Source organism: Falco peregrinus, chromosome 3 (assembly GCF_023634155.1).
Source record: "Falco peregrinus isolate bFalPer1 chromosome 3, bFalPer1.pri, whole genome shotgun sequence".
Lineage (NCBI taxonomy): Eukaryota > Metazoa > Chordata > Aves > Falconiformes > Falconidae > Falco > Falco peregrinus.
The window spans coordinates 42,305,907-42,326,698 of NC_073723.1; the positions used below are offsets into that span (position 1 = coordinate 42,305,907).

At 38.4% G+C, this 20,792-nt stretch overlaps 1 protein-coding gene across 9 annotated transcripts in view; it reads left to right on the forward strand.

Moving 5' to 3' along the window:
• NCOA2 (nuclear receptor coactivator 2) overlaps positions 1 to 20,792 on the forward strand; it is a 190,024-nt gene that overhangs the window by 117,256 nt on the left and 51,976 nt on the right. For all 9 annotated transcript variants that reach the window (XM_055800871.1, XM_055800869.1, XM_055800868.1 and 6 more), the window contains one exon: positions 19,185 to 19,288. In XM_055800871.1, coding sequence (XP_055656846.1) covers positions 19,185 to 19,288 — 104 coding nt within the window. The remainder of the gene's footprint in view (positions 1 to 19,184; positions 19,289 to 20,792) is intronic.

Here is a 20,792-nt window from a genome sequence, read left to right on the forward strand (position 1 = left end):
AAAGTAATAGATTTATTGCTGTAGCAATACCATCATGTAAGTTAGTATAATGTTATCCTGATCTATTTTATATGCAAATACAGATTTGCAATATTATATTTGTTATCTTTATATCATTTTTCACAGTATATACTTCCAAGATTCTTTAGTTGTGGTATGTTTGAGATTCAGTTTATTACAATTTGCAAAGCAAGTTGCAAGAACTTGCATATAACTGAATTCATTAGAAGAATTAAAGATACTTGGAAGATGTAACCATTGCATGTAGTTTTAATCTGGGGTTTGAATGTTTTTAGTACTTGGGAAAATGGAAGACAAGTGGCTTTACAGAAGCTTAAGTTTCTACTGAGGATTTTTACCATATTATCTTACAGTGATTGGATAGAGATTTGTGGATGTCCAGAGGAGATAAAAAATTGTGATTTTTAATATGAAGATGAAATAGAAGCTGTATTCATGTAAATCTTACATGGGTATTTCTACTGGGGATTTGAAACTTGTGTTTCAAGCACTTGGGGAAAAGAGTCATTCAGTTTTTTATTTATAACGTAAAAGTGATATGAAATGGTGGGCTTATGGTTGTGTTACATGGTCATGGAAGTGTAAGCTCTCCTGTTATTCTCAGTCTGTGTTAAGTTACTTTGAAAGAGTAGTAGTCATATATGTTGCAGATGTGTTCATAATATACACAAATGTGTACAAGCACAGTAAGTTCCAGTTTACACGTGCTTAATTAAAAAAGCTTCTTTTAAGCAAGTGTAAAGACCACTGGGGATAAATGTTCTTTTGTATGCCAGACAGCCAAGAAGCTATAAAGCCATTTGATTGTACTTAAGAAATATATTTAGTAAAATAGTGTCTGATTGATGCCAGGATCCTACCTTTGCAACTACAACTTCAGCACTTAAGGCAGATTAATTTCAGTTGTGCAAGTACTGCTGCAAATGTTTTTGCATATCTGAAGACAGCAGAATTCTGAGAGCAAATGAGAGGAGTCTGCATTCTCTTCTTCCCTAGCTTACAATCAGCTGAACTGTTTCAGATCAATCTCATTTGATTTCATAGCTACAGTAGTCCTTTTCCTTGAATCATGTCATTTGCCTGACTCCTCTCACTCACTGTGTGCATTTTGCTTTTTTCTTTCTCATTATTATTTTTGGCTGCTTCGTCCCTCTTGAGCTGATTCCCCCACCACCACCACCACCCGCCCTTCTTGGTATTAAGCAGGATTTTAAAATTAAACCTTTGCCTTTAGTTTAAAGCTCTTTTTATTCATCATACTAACATAAGTCTCAGCAGGTAAATAACTCACACTGTAAAACAGACACTATTTGTTACTTTTCACTGCTTGAACACCTCCTGGTTCAGGCTTTGAAACCTTTTCTTCATTATCTAGTTGTGCTTTTACTCTCTTCTGGATATCAGTAATGCAGTAGGTACAGAGGATGCTGAAGATCACCTTAAGCTTCTTCAGCAGTTTCTCTAGCTAAGCAGTCACCTCTGACCCCTTCAGTAGGAGTGCTGAAGAATGTGTCCTGACATCAAGTACAAGAAGTGGGTTTTTTTTCCTCAAGTCCCCTGTGTACCTTTTATTAAGCTTCAGGTCTGCATCTCTTGTTTCTCTCCTGGTCTCCATGCCTTTCTGTTTTCTGTAGCTTTTTTTCAGGATGGCGTCCAGAGGGATATAATGTACTGTGCCAAAGGATCCCCAAATGCGATTTTAGGTCTCAGTTCCATTTTCCTGCAGAGTCCAGCTTTCATGTGTCACTGGATTCTGAAGAGGTGCGGTGTTCTGTAGAACAGCTTTTCAGTAATACAGGGAAGGGGTATCAGGGTGGTGATTATCAGTCTAGCTATTAATGTACACTTCGGAGTTGTCAAATTGTGTTTTCGTAATAGCCTTACAAGAAGACAGACCTTGGACAGAGCGAATCGCCATGTGAAAGCTAACCAGCGTTGGGAGAAGGGGACGTGCTTGGGAAAGGGAAACATGCAAGAGCTATGGAACCTGTATGAGTTTAAAAAGACTTGTTGTTAATCATGTGTATCTTCTTTTTCTGGTTCCATATTTGATAGCAAAACCAGGTTTTGCTTCCCCGTAGCAGTGCTACTTCGTAATCAGTCACTCCAGCAGATAAGTCTATTGTTGCCTCCAGTGTCAGTATGTAAGTAAAGTTGCTTGCTAAAGGAAAAGAGTGTGGCCTTAAAGCTGTGACAAGGGGTAACTTTGCTGCTACTTTGAATTTACCAGATCTGAATTTGGATTCACATTTCACAAGGTATTTAAGCAACTGCCTAACTTTAAGCAGATGAGTAATCCCTGTTAAGTCAGTGGAACTACTTAAGGGTTTAAAGTTATGTGCATAAATATCTTACCAAATCAGGATATTAAGACGAGAGCGTATGCAGAGCTGGTTTTTATTTGTTGGGTTTTGTTTTGCAAATATTGTAGTTGGTCAGTTTTACTGTAATTATTTTTTTTTATGTTGATTGTACTTGAGGTGGCAGGAGATTTAAAATTTATGCCAATTTTTGAATCCTTTTTCTTGAAGGAGTTCTGTATGGCTGTTATTATTTATATGTGCTGTACTTTCAGCCTGATAGGATTTTAAGACTGAATTAAGTGTCAGAGGAATTTGTGCTGTGAAGTCAAGCAATTTATGCAGCACATTTACAAAAAATCTATTACTGAATTTGCTTTGCTGTCTCCTTTACCTGCAGCTGAGAGTGATGCACTGAAAATGACTTTGATCTTCCTCTGTACATTGTAAAGCTTTTTGGCTAAATATCCAGTTATGTTGACTTCGCTACTTGCATGCCTCCAGAGAACTACTGATTTGCTGAAGAATTTAAACTGGTTTAATTTAAACTGGTAATGCATACCATCAGTTTCTTTTCTGTCTCTGAAGAAAAGTAGTCCATTAGCCAGCAGACCCATCAAGTGGGAAATTTCCTGGGGTTTGCTTATTTTAATGGAGTTGTGTATCATGCAGAATAGTTGGCTTAGGCCTTACCTACACATAAGTTATGGCATTTTAGCTATGTTAATAGTTTTCTGTGGAAGCAGTGTTAGACTTTTCTTAATATGACTTATGAGAGGAGTAGCTGAAGATGCCTTTATGACATATGGGCTTAAACTGTTGAAAGAGTTGGGATTGTTCAGCCTGGAGAGGAGAAGGCTCCAGGGAGACCTTATTGCAGCAGCCTTTCAGTATGTAAAGGGGGCTTATAAGAAAAACAGAGGAGACTTTACTGAGGCCTACAGTGACAGGACAAGAGGCAGTGGTTTTAAGCTGAAAGAAGGCAGATTTAGATTGGACATAAGGAAGAATGTTTTTATTGTGATGGTGGTGAGACACTGGAACATGTTGCCCAGAGAAGCTGTGGATGCCCCATCCCTGGAGGTGTTCAAGGCCAGGCTGGATGGGGCTTTGAGCAACCTGGTCTAGTGGAAGGTGTCCCTGCCCATGGCAGGGGGGTTGGAACTGGATGATCTTTAAAGCTCCTTTCCAACTCAAACTGTCTGTGATTCTGTGATTCTCTTGCTTCAAGAAAACAGACAAAAATAATCATCAAACTGGTAATCAAAATTGTGAAACTGGTGGAAAATCTATGCACTTAATAGGATTTAGTGGATTGGTGTCACTTCTTGCTTCCTAATCATGGTTAAAGCCCTGTCTGCTGTTTTAGAATAAATATAACCTTGTTCCCCAAAGTTAATGAGACTGTTTACTCATCATCTGATTAGGAGATTTAGGTCAATTTTTTTATTATTTATTTTGAAGAACAGCAATAGTAGAGTTGTCCTGAGGATGTGCAGGCTGCAGACTAACCTGTGGGAAATGAGGCAGATGCTGAAAAGCCTTGGTTCCACCATTGCTTCCCTCCTCTTGGGCATGAGTTTCCATGCCCTCCCTTACCCTGACAGTGTACAGTTGTGTGGTGAGCCTGAGCAGTATTTTTTATTTGACTGGGAGGGGAGGATCTGTCTCCCCACAGATCCTTGGTGGAGCTCCCTCCAACACAGGTCCAAGTGTGCCAGCAATGACTGAGCCGTGGGCTAACACCCACAGCTGTCTTGGCACTGTTGGCCGTTGCAGGGTGTCGAATGATTACTGTCACATAAGAAGACATGTCTCTTGTCTGTGGCCTTCAACTCTGTCAATTATGGGTGACTTCAGTTGAGATAATTTGCTTGAAGTCTTTGATTACTTCAGTTCTAGGGATAATTTGCTTGAAGTTTTAGACCAGAAATCAAAGCTTTGACACCAAGTTGTGGATCAAAGTTGAAATGAAACTAAGTGTTCACTCCTGTTAAGACTGTGGTCTTTTTCAGGTAGAAATAGTTATTTTTGGCAGGTGTTATGGGAAAACTTGCTTGCTTGTTTTGCATCCTACTTGTATTTTGCTTTTCTTTGATCTTTATTTTGTTTTCTTTCATAAATTCTAAATGACCAAGAGAGAAAATAATTCAAACTAGTGGAGCATGGTTGTTTATTTTATGTTCTGTAGCTGCGCAGATGGTTGAGATCTAAGAGGTCTATAATACTAGTGTTGGGGGATGCTGTAAAGGATTGAGATGCTTCTCCTGTATTTACCATGCTTTAGGGGGTGTCTCAAGTGTTCCCTCTTCATCCTTTGCAAGAATATTTTCATTGAAGTTTTGGGTTTGTTACTTCAGTATTTAATGACCATAGAATGGTCTGTGTACTTCTGGGATTGTAGTAGAAATGTCTTGTATAAGAAAGATAGAGACATCTCTTCCTGAAATTTAGGATTTTGGAGGCTACCTCCTTGCAGATAGTGTATTGTTCTCAGGCTGTGTTTAAACTGTCACTGAGCACTTTAAACTTCAAAGCTTTACAGAGTTTCTTTCGTATTTTATCATGTAATCTCTTATGAACTGTGAACATCATGAATGCATTTGGCATTTTAAATTTGGGGGGAGATTGGAAATACAGAAGTACAGGCTGTCATCCAGCCCTCCACAATATGAACTAAGCTCTTGAGACTGGTGTTTCTTAGCAGCTGCTCTGTTCTTCAGAGGTGTCTGGTCAATAGCAAATACTGAGTTGAGGTGCAAAAGAAAAATTGGGGGCTGCTGACCCAGGTCTTAATGTTTGTGTTTGTAGTCTCTTACTGCTGGAAGATGTGCAATGTAAGAGGTGCTTAATGTACAACATCAGGGCTTGCTGTGTGCTTTAGATTAGTGAATGAAATGTACTAATCTCAGCAGCATGTAAAGCAAGTAAATGAAGGAGACTTCATATTACCTTGACTGTCTCTGTGCAGCCTAGTTTATGGAATAGCAAATTAATTTACTGAAAGTGGTGATGATACTTCAGTCAAAATAAGATCATCTGTTATAAGGAACCTAGCTTTTTTCACGCAGCTTTTATCTTTTCTGTTTAAAGACTGCATCCTGAAAAGTGATAGTATGATGTTGAGTCACTATAGAGCGCAATGCCTTTCATACCATGTTTGAATCCTGATAACCTGTGGATTCACAGCACATTAAAGGGGTATTGATCAAAGGCTCCTCTGTATTCAGACTAGGACCAAGATAACTGCATCTGTTCCAAGTCATGCATTTTGTTACTTCTGTAAAAGATTCTGCTTGTGGACAGTTAGTTAGAAATAGGAGTCCTTGAACATGAAATGACTGAGGATATGAAAACAATTATTACTTAAGCTTTCAGGTTTTTCTTATGAAAACCCACAGTGTGCAGCTGGGGAAAAAAACATAGACTGGAGTTTGAAGAATGATGTGGCAGATGATATGTACTTGCTCTGTCATGTACACTGTTGAGCTCCTAGTGAATGTCCTCAGACAGATGGTTGGAGAGCCAAGAAAAATATACCTTCTCTTTCCTTTCATTAGTCTCATATACATGTATTTTATCATCTCATCTACATGTATTTTACAAGCCAATGGGTACTCTGCTGTCTGCACAGGCTCTCCCTCTTCCCTCTGAAAGCAAACCACTCTTCTTTAGCTTGCAAAAGTTCAGAGCAAATGTCAGAAGATGGAGACAGAAAAGTATGTAACATTAAGTAGAAAACTTCCAAAGTAGATACTCCATAACTGGAGATGCTCCAGATATTGCTATCTTATCTGAAATAGTATCCGTGTGCCCCTTTGGAAGAAGCAGCAGTGTGGTACCTCTATTCACAGAGGCTCTGTGCATCTTGAAGCCGAAAGGCGTGTCCCTGCAAACCTTGCTTTGCTTACTGATGCAGCTTGAAATGAAGCTATGCAGCATGCCTGCCACAGCGGGCTTCTAACACACAGAGGTGGGATACAGCCTAACAGCTGGAATCTGTGCCCAAAGCCAGCTCATGTGTAAGGTGCAGATTCTTAGTGGAAAGTTAACTGAAATTTGAAGCAACTTAGTAAAGAAATCAGTAGGTTCCATCAGTCTTCCCGAACAGATTTGAATGTCCTTCAAAACTTATATTGTAATTCAGTGGAGGTTCTTGGCGTGATGCGGGGCTTGGTGAAACGTCTTGGCATGCATTACAGAGATCCAGCTAGACAGTTAGAGTGGTCCCTTGTTGTCTTAAGACGTGTGAGCATGAAGAGCACTAGCCTGTTACTGGCACTTTTTCTTCTGAGGCACAATTTCCTAGAAAGACTTGGAACAACCTGCAGTTCCCATGATCCTTCTGAGGGAGATGTCTTCCAGAGGCGGGTTATTCTATGTCAGATTAGGTCTGGGCCTATGTTCAACATTGAAGAGGAAGTATGTTTAAATATAACAATTGATTCACTTGGAAATGTAAAAAAAGGAGAGGAAGAGGTATCAAGGTTGTAAATTCTAAATATAGATCGGAAGACTCAGGGGTCCCTCATTTAGGCTTTTCTTGGTTTGTTTGTTTTGGTGTTTGCTGGAAAAATATTGAAATATTTTGTGCTAATAACATTAAATTGCTCCTGTCTTCCTTCTTTTGTATAAAACTTTTCACCTCCTTAGCTTGGAGGAAATATTTGAATGTTTGAGTTTATTTTTCTATCTTTAGTTATTTCTTAGTATCCCTCTCGACTTTTCTGAACACAGTGATCCCTGTCACTAGCTGTCAAAAGTAACATTTTATGTAGAATGGATTTTCTTTGTATTTCCCTATTCCTTTCTCCCTTTTCCCTTGAAAGGCTTTATTTTTGTTTCAACCTTTGCTGTTTTCTTTCCTCTCCTTTTTAATGATTGTCCTGCATTTTGTTTTTCACTTCTTCCCCAGTTATGCTTTCTCTTGCCTTCTAGTGTGGCTTTAGCCATAATTTTAGGACCAGCATCACCATACTTGTGGCAGTTTTATTTCATTCAGTGTTGTCTCTCTGATACTGTTTTTTCTCTTAGAGCTATGGTAGGGAATCATGGAATAGTCTTAGGGAATGTGACAAAACTTACTAATGAATCGTTGAGTGTTACACTGATCGATATCAAGGATTATTGTGATTACTATTAAGCTTGAAACTTGAGTCACCATCTGTCTAGCTGCTAGAGATGCTGATTTTAACTGAACATTATAATATAGCTTGTCAGGCCATTGTACTTAATGTTCAAAATATAATTATGTGTTTTCAGTTGGCAATCTAAAATGTAAAGATGCCCAGTAAGCTTTTTTTTTTCCCCATGTTTTTTTTTTTTTCTCAGTGATACAGGCAGAGAAGCCAGTCCATAAAACCTTTGTTAAATACAACTGTGGGAGGATACTGGCTTTCTCAGGGTCCGTTGTGAGTTATGGTGCAAGAATACTCTTCCTTTCCCTGAGCTCTGTGATGGTAGTGGCCATTGTCATTAGTTCTTTCTTTGAAGCTCAGGCAAGGGGTATATCCTTTATCTTGACAGCGCAAACCCTTTCCAAAGGTGGGGGTTTGGTTTCTTTTGTTGTTTTTGTTGTTTGTGGTTTGTTTTGGGGGGGGGGGGGGGGGGGGGGGGCGTGCTGGTGGTTTGTTTGGTTGTTTGGGTTTTTTTTTCTTAATGAAGACTTCAGTCCAGATCTAAATGGCTTAGAATTTAGATACTTACCTCAAACCTCAGTATCCTTAAATGTTTAGGCTGAGGTGGACCCATAATCCTGTGGAAATGACAACTATTATTTAAAAGGTCTCACCTGTTGGTGCTTTAATGGGTGAAGCGAGGAGCAGACACCCACGTTCCTTTTTGCAAGCAAGTAAGTAAATTGCAGACTGGAGGCAAAGGTTCTGGATTGTCACTTCTGACCTGATGCACAGGCAGGGCAGCTGAGCTGCACTGCATTACCAGCCTTCGTGTCAAGGAGGGACATGACTGGAGGCAGACCTTATTCTTCAGCATTTCCTGGTTAAAGCCACATTTGTCCAGCATACCCAACGTGGCACCTGTCAAACAGGGCCACCTCGCTCCCAGCCTGTGCGGCGTCAGGAGCCTGGGACTGGGGAAGAGCAGCGAGGTTGTGGAGCTGGCTGCGGCAGCACCCACCACCACAGGTGGAGCATCCTTTCCAGTGAGCTGCTAGTTGTACACCGTTAAGGGAACTGCTTTTAAGGCGGTCAAAGTTTCTTCTCAGAGGAGAACTGATGAAGCTCATTGAGAAAATACAGAAAGCAATACTGTTTGTGTTGAATTATTTTCCTGGTTATGGATTATACTGACTTACATGAGACCAGGTGCTGATCCCTACTTCATGACTTTGAAATAGAGAACAAGAAATGATAACCCCTAATTAATTAAGTTGTAAGTATGGTTCAGTCTATTGAAAGGAGCCCATTTGTACCTATCAGTTCTATTAGCAGGCATTTTAAAATGTGACAGAACAAATTAATGTAATTGAGGTTAAAAGTGACTTTGGATGTAAATCTTAGCAACAAGATAAGCCAAGCTTTTCTAGGGTAATGAAAAAAGAACTTTTAATTTTAGAGAATATCCTAAATGATACGTGTTAATAGTCATTGCCATCCTTCCAGCAGCCATGCTGTATTCATAATGTACCTGAAGTAATGTAGCCACTATTGAAATATATGAAATTAATCTTAAACGCAAGGTTTGGATATAAAAAAAATCCTTCAAGTAGCTAACATGCAGAAATAAACAGGTTCTTTTAGGAAGCTCTTGTTTTTCCTTATGCTTTCCTTGCAGTAATAAGAACATTTCTGTTTCTAAATTGATTTAAATGTTTGGCCGAGGCCTGTGGTGTTGGGTTAGGCTGCAGGAAGAGGGGCCCCAGCTTCTATTTCTGAGCACTGGGCTATTACAGGGAGAAAACTTTACTTGTCCTTAATGATTTAGAGCTTTTTTGTACAAGATTTATCTACTGTAATCTGGACTATTAGAAGCAGTAGGAGCCCTGTTATCCATGTTAGCATGGACACATTAAATTAAACTTGTTTCAGTTCTTCCTTAGCTGTCTTCAATTATCTGTGCTCCATTTTGGTCTATGCTTTATTATGGAAACTTTTTTTTCTTTCGTGGGCTCACAGGGAGCCAATGATCCATCATATTTCTTTCTGGTGTGCCATATTAGGTCTCTTGAAAACTTTTTGCAGTCGTCAATGGCAATTTCTAAAAGCAAAAAGATCTTTGCCTGTTGCGAATGATCTGGTGTGTCACAAAGATTTATCATCAGCATCCTAAAATAAAGATGATATTTTGTAATCATGGCAATGTGGCATGCGAAGAAAGGGAGTCATCTGTTTCCTTTTAACAGTTGGTTCAGTATATAGGAGTAAGGCTTGAAGAAACAGAGTCTGGCTAGATTAATATTGCTTTCCAGTATGTTATTTTGCCCTAAGTTTTGAAACCTGTACGTTTAATTAGCTTGGCAACTGCATCTGCAGATTCTACTCTAAAGAGTGTTAACTCTTGTATCTTTATTTTCAAAATTTTCCCTGTGTTTTTACATGTCAGAGAACCAACTGGAGAGCTGTTAACTTTTGTGAAAGCATTATATTATTTCTGAGACAGTGATGGAGCCCTGTTTCGGACTAAATTATCAGATTCTGCCCTATTTCTTGTCTTGGAAAACATCAGCTCAGCCAAAATGTTGAAGAACATCAGGCTCCCACCATTTAGACATTCATATTAATACTGTTTTTAGAGATGAATTATCAAAACAAGATGAGGTTACTCATTAAGTAAATATCTAACACTTACAAAACTGTAAATGCCAAAACATACGGTAAAATTTTCTGTCCTAATTCAGTACATACCAAAGAAAATAATTACTCAGTTAAACTGAGTGATGCCAAATATTTCTATCTACTATTTCAGTGCAGAGGTCAGTTAGCTTGGCTCTTCTTTTTGAAGTGTAGCCATATTAATGTAATAGATTCTAACTCAGTGCAGATAGATGCATGGCATTTGTTATCATGTACACTTGAGTAGTTTATGTGAGTGTTTTGAAGTCATCTAAGTACCAACAGAGGCAGAACTGTTTCCTGAGTATGTGTTTGTGTATACAGCTACAGACACATGTATTTTGAATCTGCTTATCTGATTCCAGAATAGAATAAGTGACTGATTAAACTGAGGGTATTTTTGAGTAAAGCATCGATAGCCAGTGTACTTAATCTACAATGTGTACTCCTTTGTTGTCTAAGTACTGTATTTTAGGGACTTGCAAAATATTCTGAAGTACACCACAACCCATCAGAGATTGGAGATTGTACTAGTTACTACACAGTCCTAGGAAGTGCGTATGCAAAAAAAGGCCCGAAACCCCAGCATTTAAAAAAAAAATTAAAACAGTGAAAATTATAAATTCTCAGCACCATCCTGTATTTTAGCCTTTTGATAAGGAATTCTCCTGGGCAGACAACACCTTTGATTAATTTATTTATGCTTTTTCTCTAGCCAGTCAGCGTACACTGGAAGGATAGTGTTAGCGGTCATTTTGGAGAAAAGAGAATATCACTTAAAAACATAGGAATATTCATACACACATTGGATTTGTCAGTTTGCAAGCTAAGCACACCCTTTCGTTTCATATAAAAGCGTATGTTGAATGTACTCAAATATTTTAATAAGCTAAGAGCTCTCTAAAAATTCTGCAGGAGTAAAACTACATCCAGTTTATTACTTTCCTTTTTTTTTTTTTTAAACTTAGTGGAAAAGGTCCGTGTGGCAGCATCTCCATGGGTTCAACAGCTGATGGGCGTGATGGAAGCTTAATTCCATGTTCAAGAGATTAAAACCAGCTTTCCATTCACAATGTGGTAGTTTGATGTAGCCTCACAGTTTAAAATGAATCATGGGGTTAGAAGTAGTTTCTGGATCCAGGGTTGCTTTTAGTCTTGGTTTATATTTCACTTAAATTGTAGGATGGCAGTTGTCCTTCTGTGTCTTTACTGATAAATAAAAATACTAGAAATAATCTTGTTGGGGGAATTATTTCACTTGCTGTGTTGTTTTGTATTTTTATTGCATGCTGCGGACAGATTGAGCCGTTGAAGATTTGGGGTCCCAGATAGGACACTTCATTCTTCCGTTGAGCAGCAACAAGTGGGTTGTAACTCTGGGGTTTACTTCAGTCCCCAGTCCTTAATTTACCAGGAACTAGTGACCTTCTGAGGTAATCGCAGGTGTGAATAATCTCGGCCACTGCATTAAGCAGATAAATCTGAGAATAGTAGGTACATATTTCTGCAAATAATGCTATATCTGTAAATAATGTTGTCATTTTTAGTTGCCGCTGTTAAATCCAAGAGTTAGCAATCTTCAGAGAAGCTATTTAAGTGTATTTAGAGGGTGAGACTCAGCCGCAGTGCTCCGAATGGAGCCGTGTGCCGGGAGCACTGACACTGCAATACCCCAGCTCACAGGGCTTGGAGCCAGCTGGCCCCTGGGGCGAGGGGAGGAAGGAGGGAGCACTTCCACTGCTGCTGCCTGTCTTCTTCCTCACTTCCCAGAAGTAGACCGTTGAGTTTTGTAATAATGAGAGAAAAATAAGGATCATGCTTGTGATGACAGAAAAGACAAGCAAAATGAGAATGGAGAAGAGACCAAGGAAAAGGTAATAAAATGCCTATTAAATTATTTAGCAAAAAATACATACAGAGATACTAGGCTCCTTTCTGTCCAGCAGTTAAATATTATTCTTGGTGAGTTGAATTTCATTATTTTTGTCCTTGTTCCAGTTTAACTGAATGGGTGCAATTATTTCTCAGGTACTACTTCTTACAGAAGTTGTATTGGGTGACAAAAATGCTGACTTGTACAAAAGAGGAGTGATGGAGAAATGTCAATATTATTAAGAGAAATGAAACTGGTATTAATTTTATGTGTTATTACTTCTGTTTGTTGCTATTCCTAAATCCTTTGTGGGTTTTCAATTCTTTTCTTACTTCCAGCGTCCATGAAAATTTTATACACTGGCTATTGTTACTGAATTTTCTAAGACCAGACATCAATAAAAGCTTGAAAAGCTCCCTGAAAGTTTAGCTGTATTTGGTGTTTTTGTGAGAATGCAAAGCTTTTCGTAGAGCCAGTGTCTTACTGATGCGTCTTTACAGTGGGGCAGGTTATGTGTGGGCTGGGAGATCACCTGTACCAATTAGAAGTTGAAAACATGGCAGAGAAGAAGTTACAGCATTGCAAGTGCTGTTACTCCTGAGCAAGTAATTGAGCTTACAGCTTTCCTAGGGCTTTTAGCTTAAGCCCTGGGGTCATTTACCATTTAAGTGTGTTTCCACCAACAGTAGTAAATACAAAGCTAAACCGTGTGTGTGTGATGAGTGGAGCAGGCATGGGGAGGCACAGGGCACTGCTGGGCAGCCCTGGGCAGACAAGCAGGTGGGTGGGCACGCAGCCCTTCCCAACCGAAGGGGAGCCGAGCCATGCTAACAAGGGGGCTGTGTGTTGGGGAGGTGGGCAAAGCTGTGCTCTTAGATTGCTCACAGTGAATAAATGTGCTGAGAAAAAGTGCAGCTGTGCTTTTTTAATATGCACTGCAGGAGATTTCAGCAGCCTGATGATATATCGTGCATTAATGTTGAAAAGATAAACACATTTGGAGAGCACAGGAAGGCCTTGTGTTTTTATGTTAGCAGAATGCTTCCTAATGAATAAGAACGTGCTGCTGGCTTCACAGAGCCATATGGCAGCTTTTCTAATTTTAGTTCAGTGCAGATGCATAATTCTCCCTTGTTTTACCTCCTAAAACCTTCCTGAGATGTTGCATAGTTTTTCTTGTAAGACTTGATCTATAGTTTTGGGGGGGTGGGAATGTATTCAAGAGTCTAATAGCTTCTGGACAGATGTATGCTGTATGATGAAAGAGCAACCTCACTACATAATCACTTCCCTAAAATAGTAGCTAACTTTATTCACAGGGATGGGATAAGCTGGTCTAAAAATTGATTGCTGAAATAGTTGCTGTTTCTTAGGCACCGGTCTTTTGAAAAATTGCTTGCTTTCAGGGAGAAAAACCAACTTGTGTCAAGGCAATGGAAACTGGGTAAGAAACATGCATGTCGATATCAAGTTCCATGTGAGCCATGGATTGTAGTGCTTTGAATTAAGCAGTTACAAGGCAGAGGTGCTTTCCCTGTGGTTAACCAAGCATCAGAATAACTTACACATTCTTCACTGCTTTGCTTCATCATGTATAGTGATCCAAAACTCATGTTACCAAATACAAGCTTTCTTTTTTTGTTGGGGGTTTTTTTTCTGGTTTTTATTCAAGTCAGTACCTTTGAAGGTACTTTTTGTCTAGGCCTATTCATGTTAAAAATCTCCTGTCTGTTACCATAGCCAGTATCATTACTTAGCAATAGTCCTACTCAGATTTTTTTATTACATCTACTATTTTAAATGTTATTAAATCTAACACTTAAAACTGTAATGTCAACTACAGTTTAGTAGTTTGCTAAGTTTACTTTCTATTATGTGTTTTAATGTGTATTTTTTTAATACTGTATCTACCCTTATCTTGGTCCTATTACATACTGTTTCCTTGATTGTTTGGGTTCTGTTTTTGCACACCAATTCAGGAGAGACCAGAAACCACCCAGGGTAAACTTACTCACAAATATGCATGAGGCAAGACAAAAGTAGTTGGCTAAAACATACAAAAAATTTGAGAAGATTAAGTTGTTTTTAAGACAGTTAAAGTGTAAAATTTAATTGCATTTTTAAACATTATATAGCATTTACAATCGCTTTCCCATGATTGTAACGGTATACTGTTGCTGTCACTGTTACGGGGATCTTTCTTCATTAGTGTGATTCTCCTAATGTGCAGAGTTGAGCTTTCTAGTATCCCTTATGGTAAATCTCTTTGTTTATATTTTTACTTATTATGTAAATGAGGGTATATGATTTGAGATGGGTGTGGCATTTCAATAGCAATCCAATAGAAAATTATGAAGAACGGCAATTATACAGGACACCTGATAAAACCTGTTTTAAACAATATTGGATAATAAATTTGATTCTGCCTGTTACAGGTTTTTTTCTTTTAATCTCTTTTCTCAGCAGTTTGTAGAGCACGGGTGCTGCCCTGTCCAGGGTTTCACCAGCATCTCTTTTTTGCTTCTCTTGTTCTGTGAAGAACCTGAAGTATTTCGCCAATGCAAAATAAACTACATGTGTGTTGACGCAAATTTTGTCTTTCAGATTATGCTTCGTCTTTCTGCAATCCCTGCAGAGGCTATGTTTTTGTTCTTTACTTTAAAAAGTCATTTTGGTTTTGTAGAGAGCATCAAGATGGAAATATTTATGTGGCTGGGTTCATTAAGGAATTTGGAGTAGAGCTTGAATACAGACAGAGAGCTTTTGGGGTGGTTCAGCTGGTCCTGTCTGCCCACCTGTAGGGAGGGGAGGGTTTGAAACACAACTAAGAGAAGGTGATGCCCATCAGTAGCACTTCTGAGTCTGCTGTCAGAAACCCAGAGAGAACCAACGTAGCTTGAGTTGAGAGGATGGAAAACTAGGAAGGCTTCCGAAGTTAAAATGTAGCAGGAGACTTCAAACTATTGCTTTTGGCTTCTCTTTCTCTGACTTAGGAAATTCTGTTAAACTAATGTGATTTCACAAAGGTTTGCTTTCAGAATCTGTAATGAGCTTCAAATAAAGCTTGAGGCTTTCCCACTGATGAATTTGTCAGAAAATATTTATAAGGGTTTTTTTTTTTTCCTTCTCTCTTCTGTATATTAACGTAGAAAAGTAAATACAGTTTGTGATCACTAGGAAGATGCCCAATTGAAAATATTAATATGTATTTTAGTATATTACTACTTATACAATTGTAAACATAGCCACAGTTTAAAGTTTAAATTACACACATCACTAAAGCGCTACATAATTGGATGTATATATTCTTTGTAGTATCTCTCTCAGGAGTACTTGTATTTTATTTAAATTTTTTTCTCTCTCTAGGCTAAAGTCTTAATTGAGCAGAGCTGATAATTATTTCATGTGTGTGAGGTTTATTCCACTATAATTTAGCTAAAATGCGCTTGATCCCTGGTAACCATATTCGTAAGTATGGGACCAGTTTCTAATCTAATACTCCCTCTCCAGTGGAGATTTCCCTGTGTGGAGGCGAGGCCACGGGAAGCCCCTTTCCACCCCGCTTACCTCCTCTGCGGGCACAAGGCTGCGTTTCTCATTCCTTACTAAATCTCACTCGGCTAGCTGTGTAAGCTTTCCTGGCGTTTTCCATTTGAACAGGGGCATTGCTGTTCTAGGAGGTGGCATCGCTGGAAGGTGCGAGATCAGGGAACTGGCTCCTGTTTGCTATGGAAAAACCTAGGGTCTGTGGTTAGTCACAGGGTAATACCAGCAACTCCCGTGGGGCTGGAAAAAAGGCTTCCGAGAGGATTTGCAAGGTTGGGCCTCTGCAGCTATTTTCCTAACCCCTAACATTCAAAAATCATTAATCTACTGTAGAAATAATAAACTCTCTGTGCTTCTGATTTGTTTGTAGGGCCCCCAGTGAACCTAAAAAAGATAGAAGTGAAAAAAGGAAAAGTAAACTTTACATTTTTGCGCTGCTGCTTAATGCCAGAAGCTGGAACTGTTAAGAAAAACAAAAAAATACTGACTCGTGATAAATGCATGAGTGTTGCCGGCACTAGAAATTCATGTATCAGTTGTCGGTTTTTTCCAACCTTCTTCAACAATTTTTTTTTCTCAATTAGCCCCACGTGCTGTGTCACTGAAGAAAAGATTTTCATTTCAAGACGTTCCCCACGTCTGGCTGTCAGGACGACACTGCTGACAGGGTTTGCACTTACTTTTCCTCTGTGTGCTGATAGATTCTTCATGAGAGGCTCTGTAGTTCAGTCAGAAATAGATAATTTATTGAATAGTTGAACATGATCAGTAGCTGCAGTTTATAACATTGGCAAAAGTTACTGCTGGTCCTACTCAGAGGCTGTCTGTGGCTATGGTTTCCTATACAATGCCACTTAAATGTATAGGGACCTGTGGCCTGAAGGTATAGCCTCTTCTAAGCTCTCTGGCCACTTAACTTTACACAGTTCAGTTACAGATCCAATTATGAAGTCCATAATTTTGGAGTACTTGTGATTTATAAAGCTTTTCAGAATACCTAACCAACCATCATGAGTAGCGTAGTGTACGTTGTCACCTTCACTGGGAGAGGCAGGTAGGCAGTGTTTGTGTCTAAATAGTATTTTCCTATTTTCTGAGTTCATTGCATTTTCCTTGAGGAAGCGCTGTGTTTATTGATCTCGCAAAGGTATTGGGCCCTCTGTGGAAAAGGGTGTCTAAGGGAAAAGAAAGTGGAGAGATTGAATGGTTGTGAGAGACAGCTGATGATGGAACAGAAATGGTCAGGGATCAAAGGGTTGAAACAGAGAAAGGGGGAACCAGAGGGGAAAGCAGCCCCTGTCAGGGACGGGTCGTGAGGCTAGAGAGATCCTTGGTCTGACCTGGTATTGCAGCTTCTGTGTTGATTACCATTCTAGTAATTGAATACATTCTCCTTTTCCTTTGTATAAAACCTCACCAATCGGCATAAAAGAGAACAGCTGCTTTTATGGATATGCTATTGGTGGTTTGTATGAACTCCATGGTTTTAAGAGTGAAAAAAAAAATTCAGCAAATAGTTTGTATTATGTGAAAAACAGGCGGTAAAAGTAGTCTTTGTAAATTGGTGAAATGAGGAAAGACCATATAATGAATGTGCTTGCACACCGTTGCCGGACCACATCTGCAGCCCCCTCTCCATTTCTAGCACACGGAGAATAATCCCGTGTTCTCTGATACTCAAGGTGGTACCAGTGGCTGAAGCAGTGTGGGGATGAAAGCAGGAAGCTGATATCTGTAGCCATTATAATATTTTGCAGTGTGAAACCGGGGATCACTTTATGCTACCAGGAACAGATGTTAAACAAATATCAATGCTGACTTTATTAAAAGATCAACCCTATCTTTAGAATCTTTTAGAATTCTTAGAACATGTTTTCAGTATTGTGTCATCATATGGTGCCAACTCTGCTATGTTGTAGTATGGGAAGGATTGTTCTATTTTTTTCAGTTACATCTAATTTCTGCTTTTTGCCAAAAGGAGAAAGGAAAAGAAAAAAAAGAAAATCTCACTGTAGTCCTCAGTCCAAACCAGAAATACTAATTTTGTGTCCTGGTAAGCTTAAGTGGAAGAGGAAGGGTTAGTAGTTACTTCTACTGTATTTATTTCTCTGAGATTATGCTAATCAGAGTGATTTAAATTCTTCCATTAGTTGAAACAGTCCTTCTTCAGAACAATTTTATTTCATCATTATTCACAGTGGTGTTACATTGTGTATGAACATACCCTGAGAAGACCGCTAAGATTTTTCTGGTTCTTTTTTCATGAAAGCCAGAAACATACAAATCTAGGATGAGACAGCCCAAGTGACCAAAGCCTTATTGCCAGCGGGCGATCACTGATAGGAGAACACCCAGGGGTTCTCAGAAGCAGTTCCTTTACTGTATGCCTGAGCAGCATATATTCACACTGACCTTGTAACCTCTGCCAAGGAAAGAGTTCAGAGGAACTTTGGCTGCAGTATTGCAGACCTACAGATTGTGGAAAATACTGTACATTTGGGTACATTTCAATCTGTATGACTGATGTTTTAATTTTCACTAAGGGTGATTTTCTGAAGGCCCTTTGCTCCATCTGCACATGGCACTTTCAGTAATTCCTACAATGAATCTTCTGGTTTATTTTTGTAGAAGGCATAAATTCTTGTTATCATAATTTCATGTGCTTTCATGTTTATTAAAATAATCTTTTGCACAATATTACAAATAAGAAATATTTAATTATTTTTAATATTGTAGGTTGCAGCATAGCCCTAGCTTTTACACAGTTGCTTGAAAAATAATAAAAGAATGTTTTGAGTATAGAATTAGAAACAAAAAAAACTAGTTTCATTAACTTACAATGTAGAATATGTATTCGTATGGTATTTTCATTACTTTTATTACTTCTTCCTTAAACACCAGTATCCTTCTTGGAATAGAAAAATTAATACAGTCCATTACTTGATAGGAATTATAAACCCTGTTGATTTGAAAGTTCTAATATGTATGAGTATCCCTTATATTTGGAGTTGGCTGTGATCTGTGATACTGTATGTAACATTGTAATATGTGGCATTATGATCCATAAACCTTAAATCATTATTTTCTTGCCTGTAGTTTTGAAATACAGCACTTGAAATTGTATGTAGTTTCAATAATAGATTGGTAAATAAGGCAGTATGAAAATTATGTGATCGTAAAAATGTGGGTGGAGGCATGGGAACAGAAATGAGATTGCTGTTTATCAGTACTGAAACAGTAGATTGCGGACTTAAGTTTTTCCTTCTAAACATAGCGATCGTGGAAAAGTTGTGCAGCTGTAAGCTTTGCATGCTCTTTTAGATCAGTCTTCTACTACACCTTGATCCTGGCTTTTGCTGATTGCACCTTGATAAGAAGCCCTTGTCTTTGCCCATTGTTGTTTTGTAGTTCAGTAAAATGTCTAGCAGAGAAATAGCAAAAATTATTTCATTTGTGCCATAAAACGTCAAAACTGAGAAGCAAATATGCTAGTTATGCTTCTGTTGATCATTATGGGAGACTATTTAATCTCATTTTCAGAATTGTTGTGTTGTAACTGTTTCATAGCTAGTCCCAATACTCTCTGGGCTCTTACTATATCACTTAGAGAGCACTGCACTGTCATTTAACACATAGTTTTCTTTCTTGCAGAAAAAGCAGCAGCAGCTAATGAAGATGAAGTGCAAAAAGCAGATGTATCATCTACAGGTCAGAGTGTCATCGACAAGGATGCACTTGGACCAATGATGCTTGAGGTGAAGAGCAAAAAATTTCTTTATTTAAGCCAGCTCTGCTCCCCCTAGGATGAAGAGCAGTGTAATGAAATGAAAAAGTGGAGAGGTTGCTGTAAAAGAATGGTCAAGAGAGACAAGCCATCCTGGCTGCTCAAGGGTTATGTCATTAAAAGCAGGCAGCATATTTCTATTGGATTCAGTGATGAAACTCTCTTTAACTTGGGGTGGGGAGAGGCAGAGAAAGAGATACTTCTACTGCTTTGTGATGCAGACAGCTTGAGGGGCTTCAGTTGGTAGCAAGTCCTGGGTTTCTGCATGTGCATGTTTTGTTTGTTCTAAACCACAACAGATTTGGGAGACCTGTTGTACCTAAGCATTGACTTACATATACAGTATTATACATGTGAATATTTCCTCTAAAATTGCATGTCATTACTATACTGTTTTAATGTTTTATCATTTCAGCATGACCCTTCCCTCTAGAATATGAAAGTAATCTAGGAGAGCTTTTCAACACACCTATTTCAGTTTGTTCAGTTAAGATTTCTGTCTGATTCTAGCTATTAATTTGATATCCCAGAAGGCTGCATGGTTAAAACCTAGTTTCAAAATCTATTAATAGTAATGTTGGGTAGGTATGTTATCTGGGAACCTAATGTCATGTGCTACTGTCCTTTGGCACTACTGCTTTATCTGCTCAAGCTCACTTGCAAACTGTTTATTCCTGTTCTGACTGTGGACTTTATCTGCAAGGAAGAATAAATGTTACTTTAGATAAAACAAAAACACAAACTCTGAGTCAAGCTAAAGGAACCAACTTTGGTAGAAGCATAATTATTCTGTGATTTCTGAATGTTGCAGCAACAAGATGCATGTTATAACAGCTTTAAGTATTTGCATTATTTTTCATGATTTGTTAGATGAAAACACAGTTTTCTGTACTACGTATGAAAAAAAGGCTCCAAGGTCACAGTACTAAACATAAGGAAGATTAGGCAGGTTGGAGTGAAAACATTTTTCTTTCAAAAGTGGAGGTAACAAATTAATTGGTTTGATTTAATTTAAGATTTATTGTACATGCTCACTGAATTGATTGTTGTTGGTTTTGCTGTCAGACAAGGTTAAACATTCATCTTTTGCATTGCTCTGTTAAAATTTGTCTTCAATTTCCTATTAATTTAATTGTAAGGACCTGTTTTAATTACAGGAAAAATAAGGATAAGATGACTTTTTTTCCTGGCTTATCTTGCATGATTGGCTATTGCAGCAAACCTGACATGTAAAATCACCCATCTGATCCGTTATTCCATTTAATTTAGTTTTCATTTGCAGTAAAACCATTGCATATTAACAATGAAATATTGTGGAACTAAATTAATAAACTGTGGTCCTTTTGCACCAAGAAACTTAAAAGGACTGAAAGTTGTTATACTTTTGCTGTGAAAAGACTACAGATACTTTCTTTGTGTCTTTATCTCCTTAAGGAAATGAAATTAAGTTATTTCATCTTACAGAACCCCTTTAT